The sequence below is a fragment of the Haliotis rubra genome, unplaced genomic scaffold, assembly GCF_003918875.1.
Source record: "Haliotis rubra isolate DU_JTF1 unplaced genomic scaffold, ASM391887v1 Scf476, whole genome shotgun sequence".
Lineage (NCBI taxonomy): Eukaryota > Metazoa > Mollusca > Gastropoda > Lepetellida > Haliotidae > Haliotis > Haliotis rubra.
In genome coordinates, this window is record NW_025767164.1 from 443,463 (window position 1) to 467,002 (window position 23,540).

General features: G+C 37.8%; 1 protein-coding gene across 2 annotated transcripts; it reads left to right on the forward strand.

Moving 5' to 3' along the window:
• Positions 1–8,982: 8,982 nt before the first annotated feature.
• Positions 8,983–12,896, forward strand: LOC124290842. Of its 2 annotated transcripts, none has more exons than XM_046727687.1 (2): positions 8,983–9,290; positions 12,522–12,896. In XM_046727687.1, the coding sequence occupies exons 1-2, from the start codon at positions 9,254–9,256 to the stop codon at positions 12,800–12,802; spliced, it is 318 nt and encodes a 105-aa protein (XP_046583643.1). In that variant the 5' UTR covers positions 8,983–9,253; the 3' UTR covers positions 12,803–12,896. The 2 variants fall into 2 exon arrangements, 1 of the variants encoding a protein (XP_046583643.1); XR_006902053.1 differs by lacking the exon at positions 8,983–9,290 and adding an exon at positions 11,169–11,196.
• The last annotated feature ends 10,644 nt before the right edge of the window (positions 12,897–23,540 follow it).

A 23,540-nucleotide genomic window follows, 5' to 3' on the forward strand; every position in this document is an offset into this window, starting at 1 on the left:
GTCATTTAGAATGGCCACAACCCCATCTGGGCAGGTACACATATAAGCAATAAACGGAAAGTACTGGAGGGCTTTATTTCTAATAACAATACATTATCTATGATGATAATTCCCACACCTATTTACATCCTGGTACAGGGACATACTCTTCCCTTGATTTATCCGTCACTGTAATCTGTAATCTGCTGGTCAATAATGTTAATAAATTCAAAATCATAAAGGCTAAAGCGCGGCGTACATTTTAACAAAGTAAACGCCAGTGTGTGCAAAAGTATGGATCCAAAATAAATTCACGAACTCCCATGTCCAAGGTATGGAACATGGTACAGAGAAATATAGGTAAGGGTACTATATCAAACGTCCACCATCTTAAACATGGAAATCAATTACTTACCGATAAATCAGACATTGCAAATAAACTGGGTGAAACTCTTGCTAAACACTCGTCCACCAATAATTATGTACCTAAATTCCAAAAATATCAAAACAGCAAGAAAGGAAAACTATTGATTTCAATTCCGATAATGGGGAAGAGTACAATATAATATTTTTCCATTAATGAGCTTCATACTGCCCTTGACGACGGCCACAAGACTGCTATAGGAGCTGATGTCATACATTATCAACCCCTTAAGCACTTACCAGAATCCTGTTTAGGGACTTTTTTACATAGTTTTTCATGATATTTGGACGTCGGGGAAGTTCCCTTCGTTGTGCCATGACGTTATACTAGTGCTAATACCTAAACCTGAACGTAATCATACAGATCCGTCAAATTACCGATAAACTGGCAAAACTATGATGAATAATTGCCTGGTTTGGTACTTAGAGAGCAATAACCTGTTAAGAGATATTCATCGTGGTTTCCGTAACAACGGAAGTACCATAGATCACTTCGTGGGTTTAGGTTAATTTGTAAAAACGCCATAAATAGTAAACAAAATGCAGGGTCGATGTGTATCGATCTAAAAACATACATCAGAAGGTTGTGGCAGTACTTTTAAGAAACGAAGCAACTGTGCAGGGCCCTTATTCTCGAAACGTTCTTAGCCCTAAGAATTCTTAACTTTGATCGCAGCCAATGTGTTAAGAATGGGCTGAAGAAGTTCGTAGGGATACGAACGTTTCGAGAACAGCTAGCCAGGTGAGCACTCTTCTTTCTCAAAAGACTGTTCGGTTTGGAATGGATGAGTGAGCGAGTTCAGATTTACAGTCACATCGGCAATATGTCAGCCATATCGTGACTTACACAAGTTTTAAATACATGATAGATACAGAGTTGAAGTATATACACCAATCAACGAAGGACAATAAATACCACTAGAAGATCACAGATATGAATATAAAACTAGCTTGCAAATCTAGAATTGTCTTACTATTAATACAATACAATATAAAAACAGGATATAGATCGGCAACAATTGAAGGTAGATGAATACCTTCCAGTACCTTTAATACCATCCTGGACCCTAGCTGGAATTACATTTACATTAGAAATTATTGAATTATATAATGTTCGTGCTAATGGCCAATGCGACATCGTCTGTTGTTGCTTACCCAGTCATGTTGGGATTTCTGGTAACAGAATGACTGATTTTGCTGCTAATCTGTGACACCACTTCTAATTCCATGCTCTGATTATAAAGCTATCATCAGATCTTATATTCGTGATCTGATTGAGAATATGTGGGACACCCAAGTAGGTATCAAATGAAACGGTTACACCTACTTGGGTTGTCAGTCCAGATTAAATTTTCATTTAATATTATTGTTTTTTTTAAAAGAAGTAGTTTAGATTACCAACTGGGGGTTTTCAGGGCTGTATCCTCAAAGGTGTTAATGGACTGTAAAATTGTTTTTCTCCTGAGAGGGTACGTAAGTCCCAAAATGTTCAAAGGAAATTTTAACTTACTTCTTTTTTAACCGCAGTATATATGTCATATAATTTATGGCTAGTTTGTCTAAACTTGCACATAGCTGAAAGATGGTGTAAACCCAGCTAGGGTCCATGCAGGAAGCAAATGCACTGTAAGTCAGCATTGTAATCTTTCCCATAATCTGAATTCATTTCTTGCTGTTTTTGATATTTTTGGAATTCAGGTACATAATTTGATGAGGAAGAATGTTTGGCCAACGTCTCACCAAGTTTATTCGTCAATTATTGGTTCTCATCTCTCAGATGGTGAATGTTAGATTAAGAGTCCTCAACTTTGATTTACTGGATTATCAACATTGAAAAAAGGTTTATATGAAAGTTTGTTAGACGTAGATATACGACGTGGAATCAACGTTGAAGTTTGACCTATTATCAACATTGAAAAAAGGTTTATATGAAAGTTTGTTAGACGGAGATAACCGACGTGGAATCAACGTTGAAGTTTGACATATTATTGACGTGGAAAATGGGTTGTTCCGTGGTTGTGTATGGGAGGTATTTTATATATAGAAATCTAGCGTAAACACGTGAAAATTTAACCAAGAATACAACACGGATATTCCGTATTCCTTAAATAACCTCGCATGTCAACTTTAAACTACACTAAGGTAGCACTAAACTCCTGCATCCAACTAAAATACCAAAAAAAGCTACCTGCAATAAACAGTGAAACAGAAAATTACGGTCAAAATATTTACCTCATAAAATACTTTCACGTTCAATACAGTGTTCATTTAAGTTTTATGTCAGTTGGAAGTACAATTTCAACAAAGTATGAATGTATTCCAAATTAAGAAAAACTATTTACTGTTGTATTGTTACCTTGAAAAGGTGGAAATTGTCCCGAGAAGACTATTTTTCTGAATTTCAGCTAGTAGACAGACCCCTGAATAAACACAATGCAATTACTTTCACCATGAAAGGAATCCAAGATGACCAGGAACTATACCTGAAGACAGCACATAAAACAAGTCACTTTTCATGAAATCTTCATACATGACATTCTGTAGGTGATCTCTGTTGGTGATGATAACACAATATCATCTGCGTTTAGCATTAAACTGACATTCACTCCACCAATTTCAATGCCAAAGTTCAGATCTTTAAACACAATAATAACTCCACAAACACAATTATTAACTCCTCTTCTTTCTGCCACCCCCACCCTGAGGGTCAAGTGCATACTTCAGAAAGTTTCCTAACTCTTTTGCTCTTTTGAAATTTGCTTCGGTTGCATTCCCATCCTGAGATAGGACCCATTCTGAAAAGTCCTTTTATAATGTAAACAATTTATATTTTCAACTATATGAATGGAAGAAAATCCTCAATTGCAAACTGATTATTCAATTAGACTATGAATTATAATGAATGACACGATGCTTACTGTCATATATTGTTTGCTATGGTCATGGTGAAAATGCTGACAAAGGGCATTTGGTAAATAACTTACCAGAGATGATTGAATACCACCTTGTATTTTTAAAAGAAAACTTGCCGTTTCGCCCATCAACATTCATTCTTGACATCAAATTGTTTGACATTGTCCTGCATAACAATCGCAGTTTGTTGTTACTCTGTCAGATTTTGTTTTCTTTAGAGATTCCCGGAAATGATTAGTTAAAATTAGATAGGTGTTGTACTGAAGTACAGGAGTCATAAATTGTAACAAAAGCCATTTATTACATTAGATGATGAGAAAACAAAGTGTGTGGTTTTATAAGTGCATCATCATCTTTCTCTTAATCTTTGTGATGGAGATGACTGGTAAACAAGGGAAATGTTAAAAACTTGTTACCTTAGCATTGTTCTTTTCATGTGATCCACAAAATTGATGCCACCCAATCTTCGAAGATTAGATTCCTGCAAACTCAATTAAAGATAAATCGTATTTTTCATAATTAAATGTTCCTTTATATATTATTTCTTTTATATGTAACATTTTAACCATTAAGGAATGTAAATCATCAAATCCATTCCAAATCAGTGTAAGAATTAAAGTCTATGGGTGCAGTTTTGTTAATTGTCCAATCAAAGAATCATTAGTGAAGTTACATATTTTGTAAATAAATAAAAGTTTTAAAAACTTATATACAATTTCACCCTTCACAAAGACATGCACAAATATTTTGTTGAGAATTTTCGTTGCATGATCTGAGAAAGATTTCCTTTCGCCATTCTCCATCCTCATCCCCACCCCCAAACCTACAATTACTATACATACGCTGACAGGGTTCAGAGCGTGCACTGGTCAATGCACAATTTACTGTTAGATTTATTCAAAGGAACATATTTTCATAATAATGTGATATATTATAAAATATTAAAGGATTCTATTTGATTTTGTATAGATTTATCTAATAAAATGTCAAATAAATGCATGCAAATATTTTGAAAAATAACAAAACAAGTTCATGGAAAACATGGGCTTCCACGAAAGTGAGAAACACGTACGCGACATACCGGTAACCTTCCGAGATAAACATGAACCCTAACTCGGAGCTTCCTGCTACATTAACATGATAGATTTAGACATGCTTACGTTTTCATTATACATGAATGAAATACTTACCGAATAAACACCAGCATTCCGAGAAGCTGTTGAAAATAAAACGATATTGCGGTGAACTTCGCCAAAGTGAAACGACGAACTGACAACGATCTACTGCCTTTGCGCATGTCCGGATATGATCAAACGAGGCGATCGAAAGTTTCAACATCTGGCGTTTGACAACAAATTGTCGGGAATTATAAGATTTTGACTTTTTATGGGAAAATATGAAATTTAATGCAGTAGGAAGACTGATGACATTATACCTAAAATCATTGATTTTTCATTTTCAGTTACGATTTATGCAACATTTCCGTCCGTTGATCGACGCACAATCATACAATATATTATATCATATCTGGGCCTAGGTCGATCTGGATCTTTTATCAAATTAATGTTCAGAAATGATAGTTGCTAAGTTGGATACCTATTGCCAATATATGGAACAAATGTACCCAGGAAACAATGGGTTGACATTTTGTTGGTTCCTTACGTTGAAACAACGTTGACAAGTGAACGAATCTCGACTAATTTTCTTTGGTCGCATGATAAACGTTGAATCAACGTTTATGAAAGGTTGATCAGCCAAACAACCAAACGTCCGTTGACTCAACGTTGTGTGTCCGCTGGGATACCTTTGATATTGAAGTGAATTAATGTTTGATACGTAGTTTCGCCAAGATTGGACCATTCAAATTCACTCAACAGGTTGAAGTCAGTAATTGACTAATCAAGAGCAGAATATGTGCCTTTTTCATGGTGTAAATATGTGTTTGAACAATCATTACTGATGCATAAATAATTATTTGAAAGTCCTTCAGCATTATACCTTTAGCGTTCATAGTTGCACCATCCGGCCAGAGTTGGTTGTGAAATTGTCTGTCTGCTTTAGATACGTGTCATACACGCAGAATATGATGAGTCAAGACAGAAAAACGTGTTATTTCAGCTTAAGTCGTAGCACCAAAACCCTGTGTCAACGGCTGGATCTCAGATGGAAAATCGTCACGATCGTCTAACAAACACACGGACATGGCTAGTCGGTAAAAAGAGAAACGAAAAAACAGACAACTACCGTCCCTTATCCTTCAGCGGTTACTTTAGAGAACCATTTGAACCTCTACACATGGGCAGATAAGAAGAGATATACTCACGAATACCTGTTAAAAGGCGAGGATCCTTCGTTTTGCATCCTTTGTGATGAAAGAATCACGGTCAAGCATGCACTGCTTGACTGTACTGACTTTTCCATCACAAGGGGTAACTTTTTCAATGTAAAAACGATGAAGAATCTTTTTAATAATGTACAAGTTCATTTAATTATTGACTTTTAAAACGAAATCGAATTAATTAATAATTTTTGTATATGTATTGTAAATAGAGTATGAATTTTCATTTGTGATAATGAATGAATGACTTTGACTGTTAGTGGCATTACCTTCAAAGGGTGTTGAAGTAGCGTAAAGTTATTGTCCCCCTGAGAAGGTATGTAAGTCCAATTTCATTCAAAGCCTTTTTTCATACCATGTGCTTTTAATCGTAGAATACGTGTTAGTTTAAAGTATGGCTAATTTTGACGACAACCGCCAACGGAGGGATGATGTATATCCAGCTAGGGTCCAAGTAGGCAGGTAACAAAGGTACTGTAAGTCAACATGTTCGCTACTATGGTGACCTGCCTTCAGTTGTTGGCGATCTATAGCCCGTTTTTTGTACTGTATTGCATTTCATATTTAAGATGTTTTTGATTTTCATCCTAGTTTTACAATTATATATCTGTTTACCAATAGTTTAATTACAAATATTCAGTCTGGTTTCCAGAAAAATCGAAGTACTATTGATCATGTAGTACGATTAGAATCCGATGTTAAAAATGCTATTATAAATAAACAACACGTACTATAAATTTTCTTCGATCTTGAGAAAGCATATGATACTACAACATGATCTTGGTTTAAGAGATCCTTTACCGCAATATATCACAGCTTTTAACCGACAGACAATTTCAAGTTGTCAAGTGTCAAAAAATTATAATCAGAGCGTTCCACAAGGCAGTAATTTGTCTGTAACATTATTTAGTATTTATATTCATCTTTCAAATGTTTCAACTGATTCAGTTGATGGATCCCATTTCGTGGAATATTTTAATGATTCTTGTCATGGTAAAAATATGCATGCAAATCTGTCTCAACAGAATTTACAAGAGTCAGTGTTAAAAAGGTTATTAAATTTTCTGAATCAGAAACTATTTCTGTGGAAAATATAAACCGTACAAAGACCCATAACATTTTAAAATGACACACCCATCAAAGCTGTAAAGGAGGCCAAGGTCCTGGGTCTTATTTTTGACTCCCAATTAACATTCTTACCGCACATTTATTAAATGCTTGAAAAGGAAATGCCTGAAGATAGTCGATTTGGTGAAAGTCGTTTCAAATTCTAAGGGGGGAGGGGACTTATGCAGATCACTCATTCGCTCAAAACTTGATTACGGCTCAATTGTATATGGAGGAGCCTGTGAATGAAACATTAAGAAACTTGATTCTATCCACAACCAATGTCTAAAATACTTTGTCTTGGGGCTTTCCATGATGTCTCCTATTGACAGTATTTACATTGAGGCAGACGAACCTTCTATTAACCAACTCAGTATTAAACTATCTTTGCAGTATGTTACAAAATATTATTGAAATGAGCTCAACCCTGCATACTAATGCGTGTTTATTGCCTTCAATAATTATCTCTGTGATAAAAAAAAATGTTCACTTTCTCCACCTCTCTGAATACCTATAAACAGCTAACACTGAGCTGGAAAATATATTTCTGTTCCGCCTGCTTTCGTCTCCTCCTTGGCACATAGTAAGGCCACAAGTCGACCTTACATTGTCCACATTAAAAAGATCAGAAACAAACGACTTACATTTTAGGCAAGAGTTTAATCAATTAAGACATGAATATAATACGTACAAATCCGTATTTACAGTTAGGTCCAAGAACAGTTGCTTGTGTCAATGGATCATGAAAAATATCCTCATGATTTTGTTGTAATCTTCCCCATTATCTGAAGAGAAATTAATAGTTTTCATTTCTGGGAGTTTTTGATGTTTTGTGGAATTAAGGTACATATTTAATGAGGAAAAATGTTTGGCCAACGTTTCACCACGATTATTGGCAATATTTATTAGTCAATAATTGATTTATTAGTCAATAATTGGTTTCCATCTTTCAGATGGTGGATGCTAGCTCTAGAGCTTTTACATATGATTTTCTGGATCAAGTACCATATTTTTTATGTCGGCGTCCCCGAATTGATTTTTGATAAATACAGTCGCCAATAATGGCGCCCAGACGGCATTCTCAAGACCAGACATGTCTTGTAATACGTGTTACGGCGTCATCTGGGGTGACGGGTTAGCCAAGTCGTATCGGCGAAAAACTCGGTTCCACACATGTATACAATAGGTGAAGCCCATGTCTGGTGTCCCACGATGTGAATATATTTCGAAAAGCGGCGTAAAACTAAACTCAATCACCCGTGAAGATCCGGGTTAGAATTGATCTCATCGTACCCCAATTGCGTAGGTCGATGCTCATGCTGTTGATCACTGGATGGTCTGGTCCAGACTCGATTAGTTACAGGTCCCTGCCATAAAACTGGAATATTGCTGAGTGCGGCGTAAAACTAATCTCAACCTTGAGGTTCAAATGTGTATATAATAATATTGCTTTCAGCTGTGGTTTTGTGTTTATACGGAATCGTTAATACACTCACCAACCAAAATCATAAATCTTTTCACAATATTACAAACATAAATATAGTTAATAATCCATAAATCGAGTCATTAACTGGCAGAGTAATTGCAGTTGTTTTAATGTGGTAATTCACTTATTTCGTAACAATGAAATCTGAGGCCAATTTCTTGGCCTCAAACTTCATCTTCGAGTTCCATTGCTTTATCATGTCACATAACATTGCTTCATCTTTAGATAAAAACACAGATAATCTAATTCAATTTTTTTCGATTAATTTGCATATAGAATAAGATATATGAGGGGATATCAAAAGTTCTAATTATCACAAAGTCTTATTCAGGGTACGAACTTTATTTTGCTTTCTTGTCCTTAGGACTTCCCAACATAGTCACCATCCCGAGTTACAATTTTCTCCCACCGTTTCTTGACTTTGCGCAGACCGGCTGAGTAGAAGTCCCCTGATTTAATAGAAAACCAACCCTCCACTTCTTGAATGACCTCGTTCTTCTTGTCAAAACGACGTCCACGAAATGGGTTCTTCATCCTGGGAACAAGAAAAAGTCACTTGGTGTGCCCATGGGTACAAGACGTCTGAAGAAATCTTCTTCATCCCTTCCAGAATCTCCAATGCCTGTCGTGACATGTCCCGTCGAGTCTGTCTTTGAAGAGGAGTCAGTAAGTGAGGATCCCAGCGTGCTGACACTTTTGACATGTGCAGCTGTTTATGAAAGATGCTCCATGCACTGCCATAGCTCAAGTCGGTCTCATGCATAACCATTGGTATTGTTAAACGGCGATCTTCCTGAACCAGCGCCTCGACTTTGTTCACTGTGTCCATATCATCAGTAAGTGAGGGGCGTCCACTTCTTGGCTCATCTGTGAGAGACATGTTACCGGTTTGGAAATTCCTTTTCCATCTCACAACAGTGTCATAGAAGGGACTATCATCACCATCAACAGATTTCATCTCATCGTGAATTTGTCTTGCAGTGCAGCCCTTCAAGTGAAAGAACCTAATGACACTGCGCGCTTCAGTCTTCTTCATACTTGGAGGTACTGGTGTGTATGATCAACTAGCACAAGACTGAATTTAATGAAGTAGATTGTTCTTGGTCCATTAACTAGTTATGGATTACTGATGTTACAGTCAAACTTTTATCCTGATTACTCAGTATCTTCTTGGTGATACTTGAAACTTCCCCTCGTATATTGTGTTTAAACTCCTTGATGCATTCGGGATCTTCATGTAATGTGTTGACCTCACACTTCATTTTCCGTCTTGTTAAAACTTGTTTTACACATCTTTTAGTTTTCAGTTTATATATATATGGAATAAGAATCAAATTGTTTTACCTATTACATTAAAAACGAAGAGAGACACAGTTACTGCCGAATCGCATTTAGGATATCTATATATTGTACAAGATTTCTGATCTTCTTACCCTCGACGATACGGGTTAGACTTGATCTTCAGTTACCCATGCTTGTCGCAAGAGGCGACTGAGGGAATCGTCAGACTTGGTTGACACATGTCATCGTATCTCAATTGCGGAGATCCATGCTCATGCTGTTGATTATTAGATTGCCTGGTCTAGACTCGCTTATTTACAGACCGCAACCATATAGCTGGAATAGTGCGACGTAAAACTAAACTAACTCACTCACTCCCACTCCTTCCCTACAAAGACTGCAACCTGCAAACAAGTGAGAAAGTAAGTTAGTGAGTTGAGTTTTACGTCGCACTCAGCAATATTCCAACTATATGGCGGCGGTCTGTAAATAATCGAGTCCGGACCAGACAATACAGGAATCAACACCATGAGCATCGACCTGCGCAATTCGGATACGATGACATGTGTCAACCAAGTCAGCGAGCCTGACCACCCGATCCCGTTAGTCGCCGCCTACTTCAAGCATGGGTTACTGAAGATCAATTCTAACCCGGACCTTCACGGGAGTGTTGAGAAGACAGCCCCGTGATGTGGAGTGTGGACCATAGTGCCACAATATCGTGTTTACTTAATTACCCGATCGCCGATATACAGACCCGTGTCAGTTATATTCGGACACTTGACGTCATTTCCATAGACTTACATGTTATTTCAGTGTAGCATAAATAATTTTCATGAGATGAGTTTAAGATAGATCCTTATAAAATTTGACAGGCAAATTTGAAATCATCTCTGTGCACATAATTTCAGTTCAATTTTCCGACCACTATTAAACTAATGACATCACATTTATCAACTTACGTATAGTTCCACAATGCACAATCCCATAGGCCGCAATGTTAAAGGAATTCACGGCACTGCACATATGTTGATTAAATTGTTGCCATTCGATAAATAAGCACCGGAAAATTAAACAGAAATTATGTGTAACATATGTTATGTGATTGTAGGTAAGATGATTCCTCACAAATGTGCAACATTTAACTTGAATCATACGAAAATTAAATTCCTGAAAATTATATATGCTACACTAAATTAACATGTAAGTCTATGGAAGTTACGTCAAGTGTCCGAATATAACAGGCACGGGTCTGTACCTATTTCTCCAGGGCACATGGTTCTTTAAGCATTGCCTGTACATAAACCTGTCACGTGTGCGTATGGACTTTCGCTGTTGACAAAATGAAAGCAAAATCTTTATGTTGCACAAATAACATTCCGATTAAAATTCCTTTGATGTCCAAAGCTAAATGTCTTTCAAACAAGTATGTACCTCGTTTCTCCAGGGCAAATAATTCTTAAATCATTGAGCATTATCACATCTGTCCGAGCTGTAAATATATCAAACAGTCTTATGCCTCATTTCTCCACAGCAAACAATTCTTAAATGATTCATTATTGACACACCTGTTAAATATATGAAAAAGGGGGACCACACGATGTATCTTGAGCGTATATAAGACGAAATCCAATTGCCTTTCGTCACTTCGTCACATCCTTGCTGATTGGTAAGTGTGGTTTGCTTTCAATACGTTTAAGCATTTTCAAGTAGAATTATAAACAAATGTTATCACTGACAGATTGCCCAGGGATTTCACTGAGAAGTAGCATTGCTACATCATTGAAATATATCCATGTTCCTCGTTTTACAAGATAAAACGATTTGGCATGCAGCTTTCATTCATTGTGGCTGAACGTGAAACGTGTCAAAAAGGCATGAGATATGTATTGGTGCAAAAAGGTTCTTTGACGAAATTCCAAATGAAGGGTTATCCAATATACTAAATATACGGAGATTATATGCGGAATATTCATCGATTGTTCGCAATTTTACTGCAATTATGATAAAATGATTCTGTCGTTCTGCACGTTAGGCCAAACAAGATAAGCATGAAGTTGCAAGGGCACAATCATCAGCGATGTTTCACTGGATACTGATCAGTTATTGAACCCTCAGCTCGGAATATGTTACAATCATCCTTCTTCAACAAAGACAATAATTCTCGTCATTGTGAAAATGTTTACTCGCTCAATCCATGTCCATCTTGACCTAACCGTAGGGCCAAGTGTTTGTGAAATCTCTCTATTTAGTTGTAAGTATATACCAAAACAGAAATCCCCGAAGACACAGACGCGAGGGACGTAAATACCAGTGAGGAATACATTACGGATAATATCACCGAATGATACACTTAAATCCAAGAACGATCACTACTGGTCCCGTTCGACATGTTGCAGATATACACCAAGAACGTAAATTAAGCACCCCTGTATTTTTGCAGTGGGTTTTTCAACACGTACATAAAACTTCTTGTGGTGACCACGATGGAAAAACATGAGTTTCTTTGAACAGTATGACCCCTTGACTCATGAAAACAACAAAATGATTGGGATCCATGTTGTTGTATTATGATAATTGCTCATTTAAAGAAACACACACTTATTTTCATACAAAACCATGTCTGTACAAGTATGGCCCTTCACAAGTCATGCTGAATATATTGGTGAATGTCATTTTGCGTGTCTTACACAATTCAAGGTCAATACCGTGTGACTGTATGACAGCCAGCACTCTCCTTATAACCCCTGGCGGCCTCCTGATACTCTGAAAGGCCAGACTACGCCATTCCTCGTGTAAAGCAGCTTCCAATTGTGCCAGGTTCTGTAAAGGAGGATCCCTTTGTTGCACATAACGACCAATCATATCCCCGATATGCTCCAAAGGGTTAAGATCGGGGTTCATTCAATCGTGAGATATGTCAGGGGGTGCTTAACTGAGTCATTTGTGTATACATCAAATACATACCTAAAATTGCATTGTCTTTACCCACAGAAATATCCACCATGAAAACCTTTGCTGTAGCAGTCTGTTTGGTCCTGTTGGTGGCGATGGCCTCAGCCACATACAGACAATACGGCGGAGGCTACGGAGGATATGGAAGTGCATACTATCCAAGATACGGATATGGAGGAAATGATGCATGGAACAACCAAGACTTCAATCAGTATGCCAACATCAATCAGCAACAGTCCAACAAGCAAAAGGTCGACCAAGATTACTATCGTCGTGGTGGACATGGATTCTTCTACCCCGGCGGCAAGGGCCATTGGTGATAATATGATTGTCCATTCACATTGTCCATAATGCAGGACCATAATCTTTGCTTATGTGACTAATATGACCTGAATAAAAACGTAAGTGCTATAATTCATTCAGTCCTTTGTCATACCAGTTTTGTTTGATTTTTATTTATGTTTGGTTTTTTTGGTGTGTTTTTGTGCTGATCTTTTAATACGTTTCTGGGCTACTTCGCGCCCCTTCATCAGGTAGCTTTTCGAAACGGGCTCCAGGTCCTCAGAGGTGTCTTGTCTGTCGGAAACTCTTTGACGGTCATAACACACATTGCAGGTTAATCAAACACTTAACGGACAGACTAAGTACTCAGGGGCAATGACTAGCTTTCTTAATTCTAATCGTCAAGACCATTATCGAAAATGGACTCAGACATTACATCATTCATCCTGGGCAACAAACAGTTGAAAGATTGTCCAAACATTTACTCACGGGAACTTTAACAATAATTGATTTTATAAAGCCTGCAATGACTGAGTGAGTGAGTGAGTTAGTTTAGTTTTACGCCGCACTCAGCAATATTGCAACTATATGGCGGCGTCTGTAAATAATCGAGTCTGGACCAGACAATTCAGGAATCATCAGCATGTGCATCGATCTACGCAATTGGGATAAAATGGCATGTCTCAACCCAGTCAGCGATCCTGACCACATGTTCCCGTTAGTCGCAACTTACGACAAGCATGGGTTACTGAAGACCAATTCTAACCCGGATCTTCACGGGTGCCTGCAATGAAGCTGGTATAGTGTGTCTCGTTCATAGTGAGTAAGTGAGTTAAGATTTTTAGTCACATCAGCAGTATTTCAGCCATATAGTGACTAAACCAAGATATACATTCATGACACATACACCCAAAATACATAAAAACGAAGAACAGTAGAAACAACTAAAATATAACAGAAATAGATGTAAAACTAACATGTGAATCTAGAGACATTCAGGGTAAAAATCTCTATCACAAATGGAAACTTTAGAGACATCAAGTGTTCCATAGTACAGTGATTGCGTTATGGATGAAGGTTCAGGTATAATAATATCTTCTTGAAAGGATACGTTTTCAAGCAAGATTTGAAACTTATGAGAGAATCCGAAAGTTAAATGTTGACTGGAAGAGAATTCCACAGACCAACGTGGTGTTCTAGTGTGGGAAGGAACTTCTCATGGTCAAATGTATCAAATCTGGCACTCAAATCCACAGCATCTGGGGTCATTAATAACTGTGAGAAAAAGTGCCTCAGTGGAATGATAAGCCGACTGAAAGCCATCCTAAATATTGCTCGCAGACAAATAATCCATGAGCCGCTTCCTTCCACTCAATCAGCTTTGACAGGAATGATAGATTTGGAACTGGTCTGTCCTTTTCATGATGTTTAACTCCCACTTTCCGTTTTCGATGAGAACTGGTGCATCCTTCAAAATATTTGGAAAGGCGCCACAAAACAAACTCTTGTCAATGGTGGCAGTGCACGTGATTACTGGAAGTAAGTTGTCGAGATGGTCCACCACAGGTTGAATTTAAATCACTCTGACACGTTGTCATTTTAGCAGATTTAATCAAGTCATTGACGTCAGACTGAGTAAAGGGTTGAAATTCAGGTAGACCTGATCCCATGAAACACGACTTCTCAAAAGGAGTGATCTGCTGACATTATTGAACATAGTTTCTGATTTAGATTCACAGAGTGTGTTGAACTGATCAGCCAGATCAGAGGCACTATCTGACTGGGGAAATCTACCTTTGTCCTCTCACATATGAGTGAGTTCATGAAGTTATGAAACTGGCGTGGGAGTTAGTCCTTGAATTCCCAGGTCTGTTGTTTTGACGTTTTCACTCGCGAATGAGTTTAAAAATTTAGCCTGATGATCTACTCCTAACTTAGACCTACACCATTTCCGTTCAGCGTGACGTCTTGTCTCTTTTGCCTTATTTGAACGAAAGACCTCACTTTAGAGCATGACTGTCCAATATATTTCTAAGTTCAAATTGTATTGGTGTGTCAACTCCTTTTTGTCTCCTTTAGTTTCTGAGAGATAAGAGCTAGCGGTGTTATCCCTGAACCTTCCTTGTCAATTCCTGCAAGATTGCCACAAGGTTTGGTGTTGATTTTGTGCGACAGTCTCAGGACATTTAGAGTCATTAAAATCTTTGATTGATGACATAAGCCTACCCCATACAGATACACTCGGATAAGGCCTGCTCACAAACCAGTCCAAGAATATGTCCAGACCTATGTATAGATAAACGTGGTGTTCCAAGGAATGCGATTCTAACAATGTGATTACTGTACTTCAGGCTTGTCACTTTCATTGAAATGCGAATTAAAGTCTCCAACAAAAAAACATGTCTTTTTTTTGAGTGCACAGAACATAACGTGGACAAATAGTCAACGAAATTTGATTGACACGGTTTGTTTTAGGTTGATGTGGGTGGTCTATATAAACACAGGATTCCTACTGTTGTGTTAAAGGGTGCAAGTGTCAGATCAATGTCCTCAATTGAAACATTTGATGTCTTAGATTTGGCGAGAACCACAAAAGTCCTTCCTTATGTAGCAAAGCGACACCACCACCCCTTCCCATCCTGGGGACGTGTGTGACGAAAACCAGTTGTTGTCATTTCTGATGTCAGTGCCTCGTCATCTGTATCCAATAATCAGGAGTTGTAGAGATCTTAACGCCTAAAACCGTTTGCAAGCCAATGTGTGCACAGATTCAACATAATCATTCTGACAGAATCCCCAGACCTCGGCACCATACAGCAGAATAGGAGCTATTTTCATATCAAATATATCTTAAAGTATAATTCATGAGATATATTACCAAGCTTACTTATAATTTTAAGAACACCAAATAAAGCCTTTTTACCTTGCAAAGCTGCATTAGAATAATGACTAGACCAAGACAAGCCCCTTGTGAATGTTATACCTAGATTCTTATATGAAGTTACCGCTTCCAACTTCCTACCATTATAGGGGTGGTGGGGTAGCCTAATGGTTAAAGCGTTGGCTCGTCACGCCGAAGACCCGGGTTCGAATACCCACATGGGTACAATGTGTGAAACCCATTTCTGGTGTCCCCCTCCGTGATGTTGCTGGAATATTGCTAAAAGCGGCATAAAACCAAACTCAGTCAGTCAGTCAGTCCTACCATTATAAAACCAAATTTCTCTTTTTGATAAAATACCACCTTTCTGAAAAACGACAACTTTTGTCTTATCCAAATTGACCTCAAGACCATATTCTATACATAACTTTTCTAAAACATCGATGCGGTTCTGTAGCCCTCCAATAGTATCAGATATAAGTGCGATGTCATCCGCAAAAAGAAGAAGAAATATTTGAATAACATCAGGATGTAATTGAATACCTGGACCTGAATTTCGTTCTACCTCAACAACCAACTCGTTGATAAAAATCGAAATCAACAGAGGGCTAAGGACACAGCCCTGACGAACACCACGTGAACAAGGGAAAAATCCTGACAACACATTATCAAATTTTACGCTAGCCTTAACGGATGAATAGATGGACTGTATAGAGTTAACCATTTTGGGGGAAACACCTCTAGATTTCAAAACTGAACATAATTTCAAACGACTTACACTGTCGAATGCCTTAGCAAAATCCACGAACACACAATAAAGTTTAACCTTTTGCTTACTAAGGTATCTCTGGACAATAGCCTGGAGGGTAAAGATATTATCAATGGTGGAGTAATCATGACGGAAACCAGCCTGTGACTCTGCAATTTTACCATATGCTTCACACCAATACGTTAACCTCCTGTTTAGTATAGACACATAAAGCTTGCTAAATACAATAAGGAGAGAAATACCTCTATAGTTAAATTGAGAGTGTATATCACCTTTCTTATACAAAGGAACAATGACAGCCTCCGACCATGATTCTGGAAAGTAAGCATGTTCAAACATGACATTGAAAAGCACTGTAAGATGTGGTACCAGAATGTCTGTTGTTTATTTGAAAAATTCTGGAATTAATAAATCAGCACTTGAGGATTTGCCACATTTCAGTCCTTCAATGGCGGTTAAAATTTCTTCTTGTGTTATAGGAGTCTAAAATGGAGAATGTCATATCATCACAAATTTCAGAGTCAGTTTCATCGTTAACATTGACGTCTTCAGCAGTGACATCCTCTGATATAAACAGGTTTTTGAAATGATCAGCCCATTCAACAATGGTTATATTAGGAACACAAGTATAAGCAGTATGGGACAGCCCTTTTAATGTAGACAAGAATGATTTACTGTAATGGAGACATGTTGAAATTGTATTGTTTACAAGTTCATAATATGTTTTTCTTTTATTTCTAAGTAGAGATGTGTAGGCATTCCGGGCTTTAATATAATTATTTAGATGAACATCATTTATGTGACGACGAAATACTTTAAGAAGTCGTTCCCTTTCTGATCTATGGAATCTACATTCCGCATCAAACCATGGTCCGGAGTGTATGGGTTAATTTTGTTATGGCGGTTCATACTACCGGCTGCTTCACATACCGCTTCTGTAAACTGAGTGACAACCTCATCAATGTCTTCAACGAGTAGTGTACATTTCTCAAATATGTCAACAACAGCAGGTAACAACAAGTTCTCCCTGAACTGTTGGAGATACCCCATGTCCCATACATAGCGGTCCGTCACACGTATTGCAAGTGCTCCTTCAGCTCTGTCGTCGGTGGCAGGATCACGTGACTGAACTGAGCACGTTAACGGTAGATGGCATGACTCGGCTCGTGAAACAACTTCAAAATGTTTACAATATGGAAATAGGCTATTAGATACAATAATATAATCGATTACACTAGATCCACTCTGATTAATGAACGTAAAGTCGCCGATACTGGAATCTGCACCACAACGGCCGTTTAGGATGGACATATTAAGAGCAGCACATATATTCACCAGACCACGACCAGCACTGTTGATAATATCATCACACGATGACCTATCAATGTTCACACTATCCTCCAACGAAGACATATCCTCATCCCCTAAAATATCAGAGATATCATTAAATGATACCTTTTTAATATCCAATGAGTAAATTTATTCGGTAAATTGTTATTATTCAATAAACTGAATATTTATTGTAGTGTCTGTATAGGATTATTTTCAACCAGCAGGAAAGCTCAAGTGCGCCTTGTTCAGAATGGTCTTCTATCAAGAAACTCAAGACAGAAATTCAAGAAGATCCACGAGATCCTTCTTCACGTCTAGACACAGAACACAGACAATTTCTCCAAGTTCATTCCTGCCCAAGGCAGCTACTTGCTATTGTTACTGAAGGACGTCACCCGATCCAACACTATGAACTCATATAATTATTGAAACAATCTGTATATGCTGTTTCGACACTATACATAGATGAATAAAATATTGAAACAATTTTATAGTTGATAATAATAAAAAAAATTGCTGGGGTGAAACAACCTCTAAATGGGGTGAAACAACCGGGTGAAACAGCCTGGGGTGAAACTGTGCTGGGGGTGAACGTGTTTTGGGTGAAATGACCCGTTACCATACAGAGTACATGTGTGGCGCAGGAGGGGAAACGTCATACCGAGTAGTGTGAGGTTAGCCAATTTCAAGGAAGCAAAGTGTAGGCTTTGGTAGCATTTTGTCCTCAAACGATGGAAGTAATCTTTTGGAGCGTGACTGATTATAAGCATTACTGTCAGTTGGGTTTCTTTTAATAAAACGATGTGCGTATTAAGTTTCTCTGTTTGCAATATCAAAGCAAATAGTTTTCTTTATAGGAAACTATATTCCGATTGAAAATCCTTTGAAACTATTAACTATAAATATTTCAAACAATGTTATGTCTCATTTGGCGGGGCAAATAATTTTAAAATGATGAGTATTTACACAGCTATTAAATATGTTAAAAAGGGGACCAAAAGATGTATCTTGAGCGTATATAAGACGAAACTAAATTGCCATTCGTCACTTCGTCACATTGTTGCACATTGGTAAGTATGGCTTGCTTTTAACCAGTTTACGCATTTTGATGTAGAACCAAATATTTCCAGGCTTTCCCGATAAAATAGTAGTTAGTTCGAGTATTCCATAGAAAATTACAATAGCTCTGACAGTGACGTGAGATACAGAGATGTATCATAAAGCATATATTTATTGAGCCATTCTCACTAAATTGAGTTGAAGTGGCGTGACAGGTTTATTAGCGTGACAAGGTCCTGTGTCACCGATCATGGAGATCTGACACCAAGCATTTGAGACTGTAGATACAAGGGTGTCCTCCCATTCTTCAGACAGCCATTCTTCGGACAGTCATTCTTCAGACAGTCATTCTTCAGACACTTCAGACACTTAATTACCCTCATCCCACAGCTTAATTAGCCTGACCCGTGAAGATCCGGGGTAGAATAGGTCTTCAGCAACCCATTCTTGTCATAAAAGGCGACTATGCTTGTCGTAAAAGGCGACTAACGGGATTGGGTGGTCAGGCTCGCTGACTTGGTTGACACATGTCATCGGTTCCCAATTGCGCAGATCGATGCTCATGCTGTTAATCACTGGATTGTCTGGTCCAGACTCGATTATTTACAGACCGCCGCCATATAGCTGGAATATTGCTGAATGCGGCGTAAAACTAAACTCACTCACTCACTCACTTCATTAGCCTACTCAGACTCAACGTTTTATTCCGTAACTGAAGAGGCCTTAGACCTTTTGTACATAAAACATACATAAAATTATATTCGCCCGAGTAGTAACTTTTACCTTTTTTCAAATATTACTATTTTTCTTTCTTTGCAATGTGGCATGGAATATAAACATTGCTAAATTCTGAAATATATAAATGTTTGTACTTGTTAGTAATGATATAAATTTAATAACATTGAGATATATATAAAAATGATTTGGTAAATATTTTCTTCTAAGATCTGAATACAGAAAACAAAAGAAAGATAGACAGACAAAAGTATACGTCCTTTTCTGAGCATTTTTAACGACGGATGCTACCGGTAGGGTAGTACATGCTTGCTTTTTTTTGCGAACACCTGGTGTCATCACTGACTTTTTTTAGATAGCGTAAAATTATTGTCCTCCGGAGAGGGTACGTAAGACCCAAAACTTTCAAAGTAAAATTTAAACATACCAAATTTGTTAAACGTAGCATTTTTGTTATTTTACGGCTTCTGCTAAATTGTCCTACAATCGCCAGTGGCTGAGGGGATGGTATACATGGGTCCATGCAGGTAGCAAAGGCACTGTAAGTCACCATGGTCCCTAGTATGGTGATGTACCTTCAGTCGTTGGCGATCTATAGCCCATTTTTACATTGTATTGTCCAGAAATAATGTTCTACTTTTAAAGATATATGCTAGCTGGTTTTTACTCAATCTGTGATAATCTAGTGGTTTTACTGTCCTTCGTTGACAGGGTTTTATATATTATATGTATGTATTAGGAATTTAGAACTAGTTTGAGTCACGATATGGCTGAAATATTGCCGATGTGACTTTAAAACTTTACTCACTCACTCACTGATCTTTTAGGTGTTTATTCGTATGATTATCACAGCTATTATTCCCTTTTACACCAAAATGATTTTTGTCTGTGGAAGGTCAAGACTGGGTATACTTTTGCGTTGACTTTCTATGATCACGGCCAGATTAACTTTTTTGGAGTTGTCAGTAAACATAATATCTATGAAAAATATTGACCGACTTATTAAATAAACGCAAAGCAGATCATCATACTTGAAACAAAGCCATCAGTCATAAAATCGTGTTTGGGTATACGTGAGCAAAGGAGTGGGTGAGTTTAGTTTTACGCCCCAGTCAGCAATATTCCAGCTCTGTGGCAGCGGTCTGTATATAATCGAATCTAAACGGTGACGTGTGTCAAGCAAGTCAGCGAGCCTGTCGATCCGATCCCGTTAGTCGCCTCTTACGACATGCATGGGTTATTGAAGATCAATTCTACCTCGGACCTTCACGGGTACCGTGAGCAAAGGGATAGTGAAAGGGATATGTCATGGTATAGAAGGTAACATGGGTGTACAAAAGACAAGATTAATACAAGACCATTCTCTTTCCGATTGGTCGTCCGTCCGTCCGTCTGTCACACCAAGTGTCGTCACACTAATTATGTAGGGTTATCCATGATACAACCTTTTTGAGGAAATTGTTCTCAAATGCTTCTAAGAATATCTGCGGAATGTCTACCGATTATTCCCAATTCTACAGCAAACAAAGATAATGAAATGCTGTACATTTTTCATCCGTTTGGCCAGTCTGCTGTAATTGCCAAGTAATCACGTTATCAAATTATCTGATCTGTCCTTTTACTGATCAAAAATCTCCAGAAAGGGATCGGGACAATTGCCGCCCAAGACAAATGCCACCCAGTTAATTTTACTACAATAGTGAGGACAACTGCCATCAAGAATTTGTATGTAATTTTATTTGAGAAAATGAATGCAGGTTGTCAATAAACACAACTCTAGCTGATGAAAGTCAATATATTCATATTATATTCATATTCTGACTTTGATCAACTTGTCACCACGACGTAATTTTGACTTTGGTGAAGACCTGTTGATTTAAGACATATTTACTAAAATAATTGAGAGAATGTATTGAAAGAAAAAAGTGAAAACACAAATGTTGGGAACAGTGGTGTAATTAACAGGGATGCAGGCATTATGGACATTTGGGCAAAAATACTGATGCACTTTGGAACTTGAGCATAACTGAAGTTGTATCATTGTCTTTACCCACAGAAATATCAGGCATGAAAACCTTTGCTGTAGCAGTCTGTTTGGTCCTGATGGTTGCGATGGCCTCAGCCACATTTGGAGGCAGAGGATACGGATACTATCCAGGATACGCATATGGTGGAAATGACGCATGGAACAACCAAGACTTCAATCAGTATGCCGACATCAATCAACAACAAGACAACAAGCAAAAGGTCGACCAAGACTACTACTCTCGTCGCGGACGTGGATTCTACTTCCCCAGCGGCAAGGGCTATTACTGATGATATGATTGTCCATTCACATTGTCCATAATTCAGGACCATAATCTTTGCTTATGTGACTAATATGACCTGAATAAAGCCGTCAATTCTAAAATTTGCATTGCCAATTTTGTTTGATTTTTGTTCTGACAAGTGTTATCCTGGTAATTTCTAATTAAATGTTAGAGGAGATAGTGTAAACTGAGGTTCTCTCAACATCCTGAGCTGACATCCATAGCTGACATCAGGTCACTGGAGGTTTCTCAAACTGTTTGGCATCACAATACACAATTATTGACTTCTAGTGAGGTTCCTTATCTAGCGTGACGCACGCAGTGCGGAGTTCACAGATGAAATATCCCAATCTATTTTTAGCCACGGGTTCTTGGATTGTTATATCAACCTCTCGCGACGTGTCGAGGTTGACATCGCTTAGCGTCAAAGCTGTCATGTGACCAAGTGGGCCAATCAACAGGGCGGAAATCTACCCGTCATATGATAATATACATTGCAGATTAGGTATGTAGCCAGAGGCAGTGAGGAGATTTGATAATAACAATTAATAATTAATTTTTATAGCGCCTAGTATCCATCTGACTAGTTTCTTACTGGACGCCGTAATAGGAATCTGATTACCCAAGCTGCCAGTGAGGCGCTGGAAGGTTAATAGTCAAATAGTTTTCTGCTGAGTGAACAGAGCCAATTTTGAACAAACACACTTGCCTAAGGTAAAGACATGTGTATCATATGTGCTTCGTTGTGGGTCGTGACTTTAGTCCTAGAAGCTCTCAGGGTTCAAGATGTCAAACAAGGTCACCCATCAAAGTATGTCCCTGAGTTTCAGAGATATCAGAAGCAACAGGAAAAGACAAAACTTAATTTCGAATCACATAACGGTGAAGATTATAATGAAGTGTTTTCATTACATGAGCTACATACTGCTCTTGAGCAAGCTCATGACACTGCAGCGGGTGATGACAATATACATTACCAGCTACTGAAACACTTACCTGAACAATGTCTGATGACTCTTTTAGATATATTTGACCAAATATGGACGTCTGGAGAATTTCCTCCTTCATGGCGTAATGCCATTGTAGTCCCAATACCAAAACCTGGCAAGGATCATACAGATCCGTCGAATTACAGACCAATATCTCTAACTAGCTGTGTCTGTAAAACCATGGAACGTATGGTGAATAATAGATTAACTTGGTATCTTGAAACCAATAACCTTATAACAAATATTCAATGTGGTTTCAGGAAAAATCGTAGTACCACTGATCATTTGGTACGATTAAAATCCTTTGTTAAGAATGCTATAGTAAATAAACAACATGCTGTATCAATTTTCTTTGATCTTGAGAAAGCTAATGATACGACCTGGAAGCATGGCATTTTGAAGGATTTACATGATTTTGGTTTGAGAGGCCGTTTGCCTCTTTTTATATCACATTTTTTAAAAGACAGGCAATTTCAAGTCCGAGTGGGTTCTACCCTGTCTGACCATTATAATCAGGATCAGGGTGTTCCACAAGGCAGTATTTTGTCTGTCACATTATTTAGCATTAAGATTAACAGTTTATCCAGGGTTTTAAACGATTCAATTGATGGATCACTTTTTTGTGGATGATTTTAATATTTCTTGTCGTGGTCAAAATATGCATACTATTGAACGGCAATTGCAGTTGTGTTTAAATAAAAT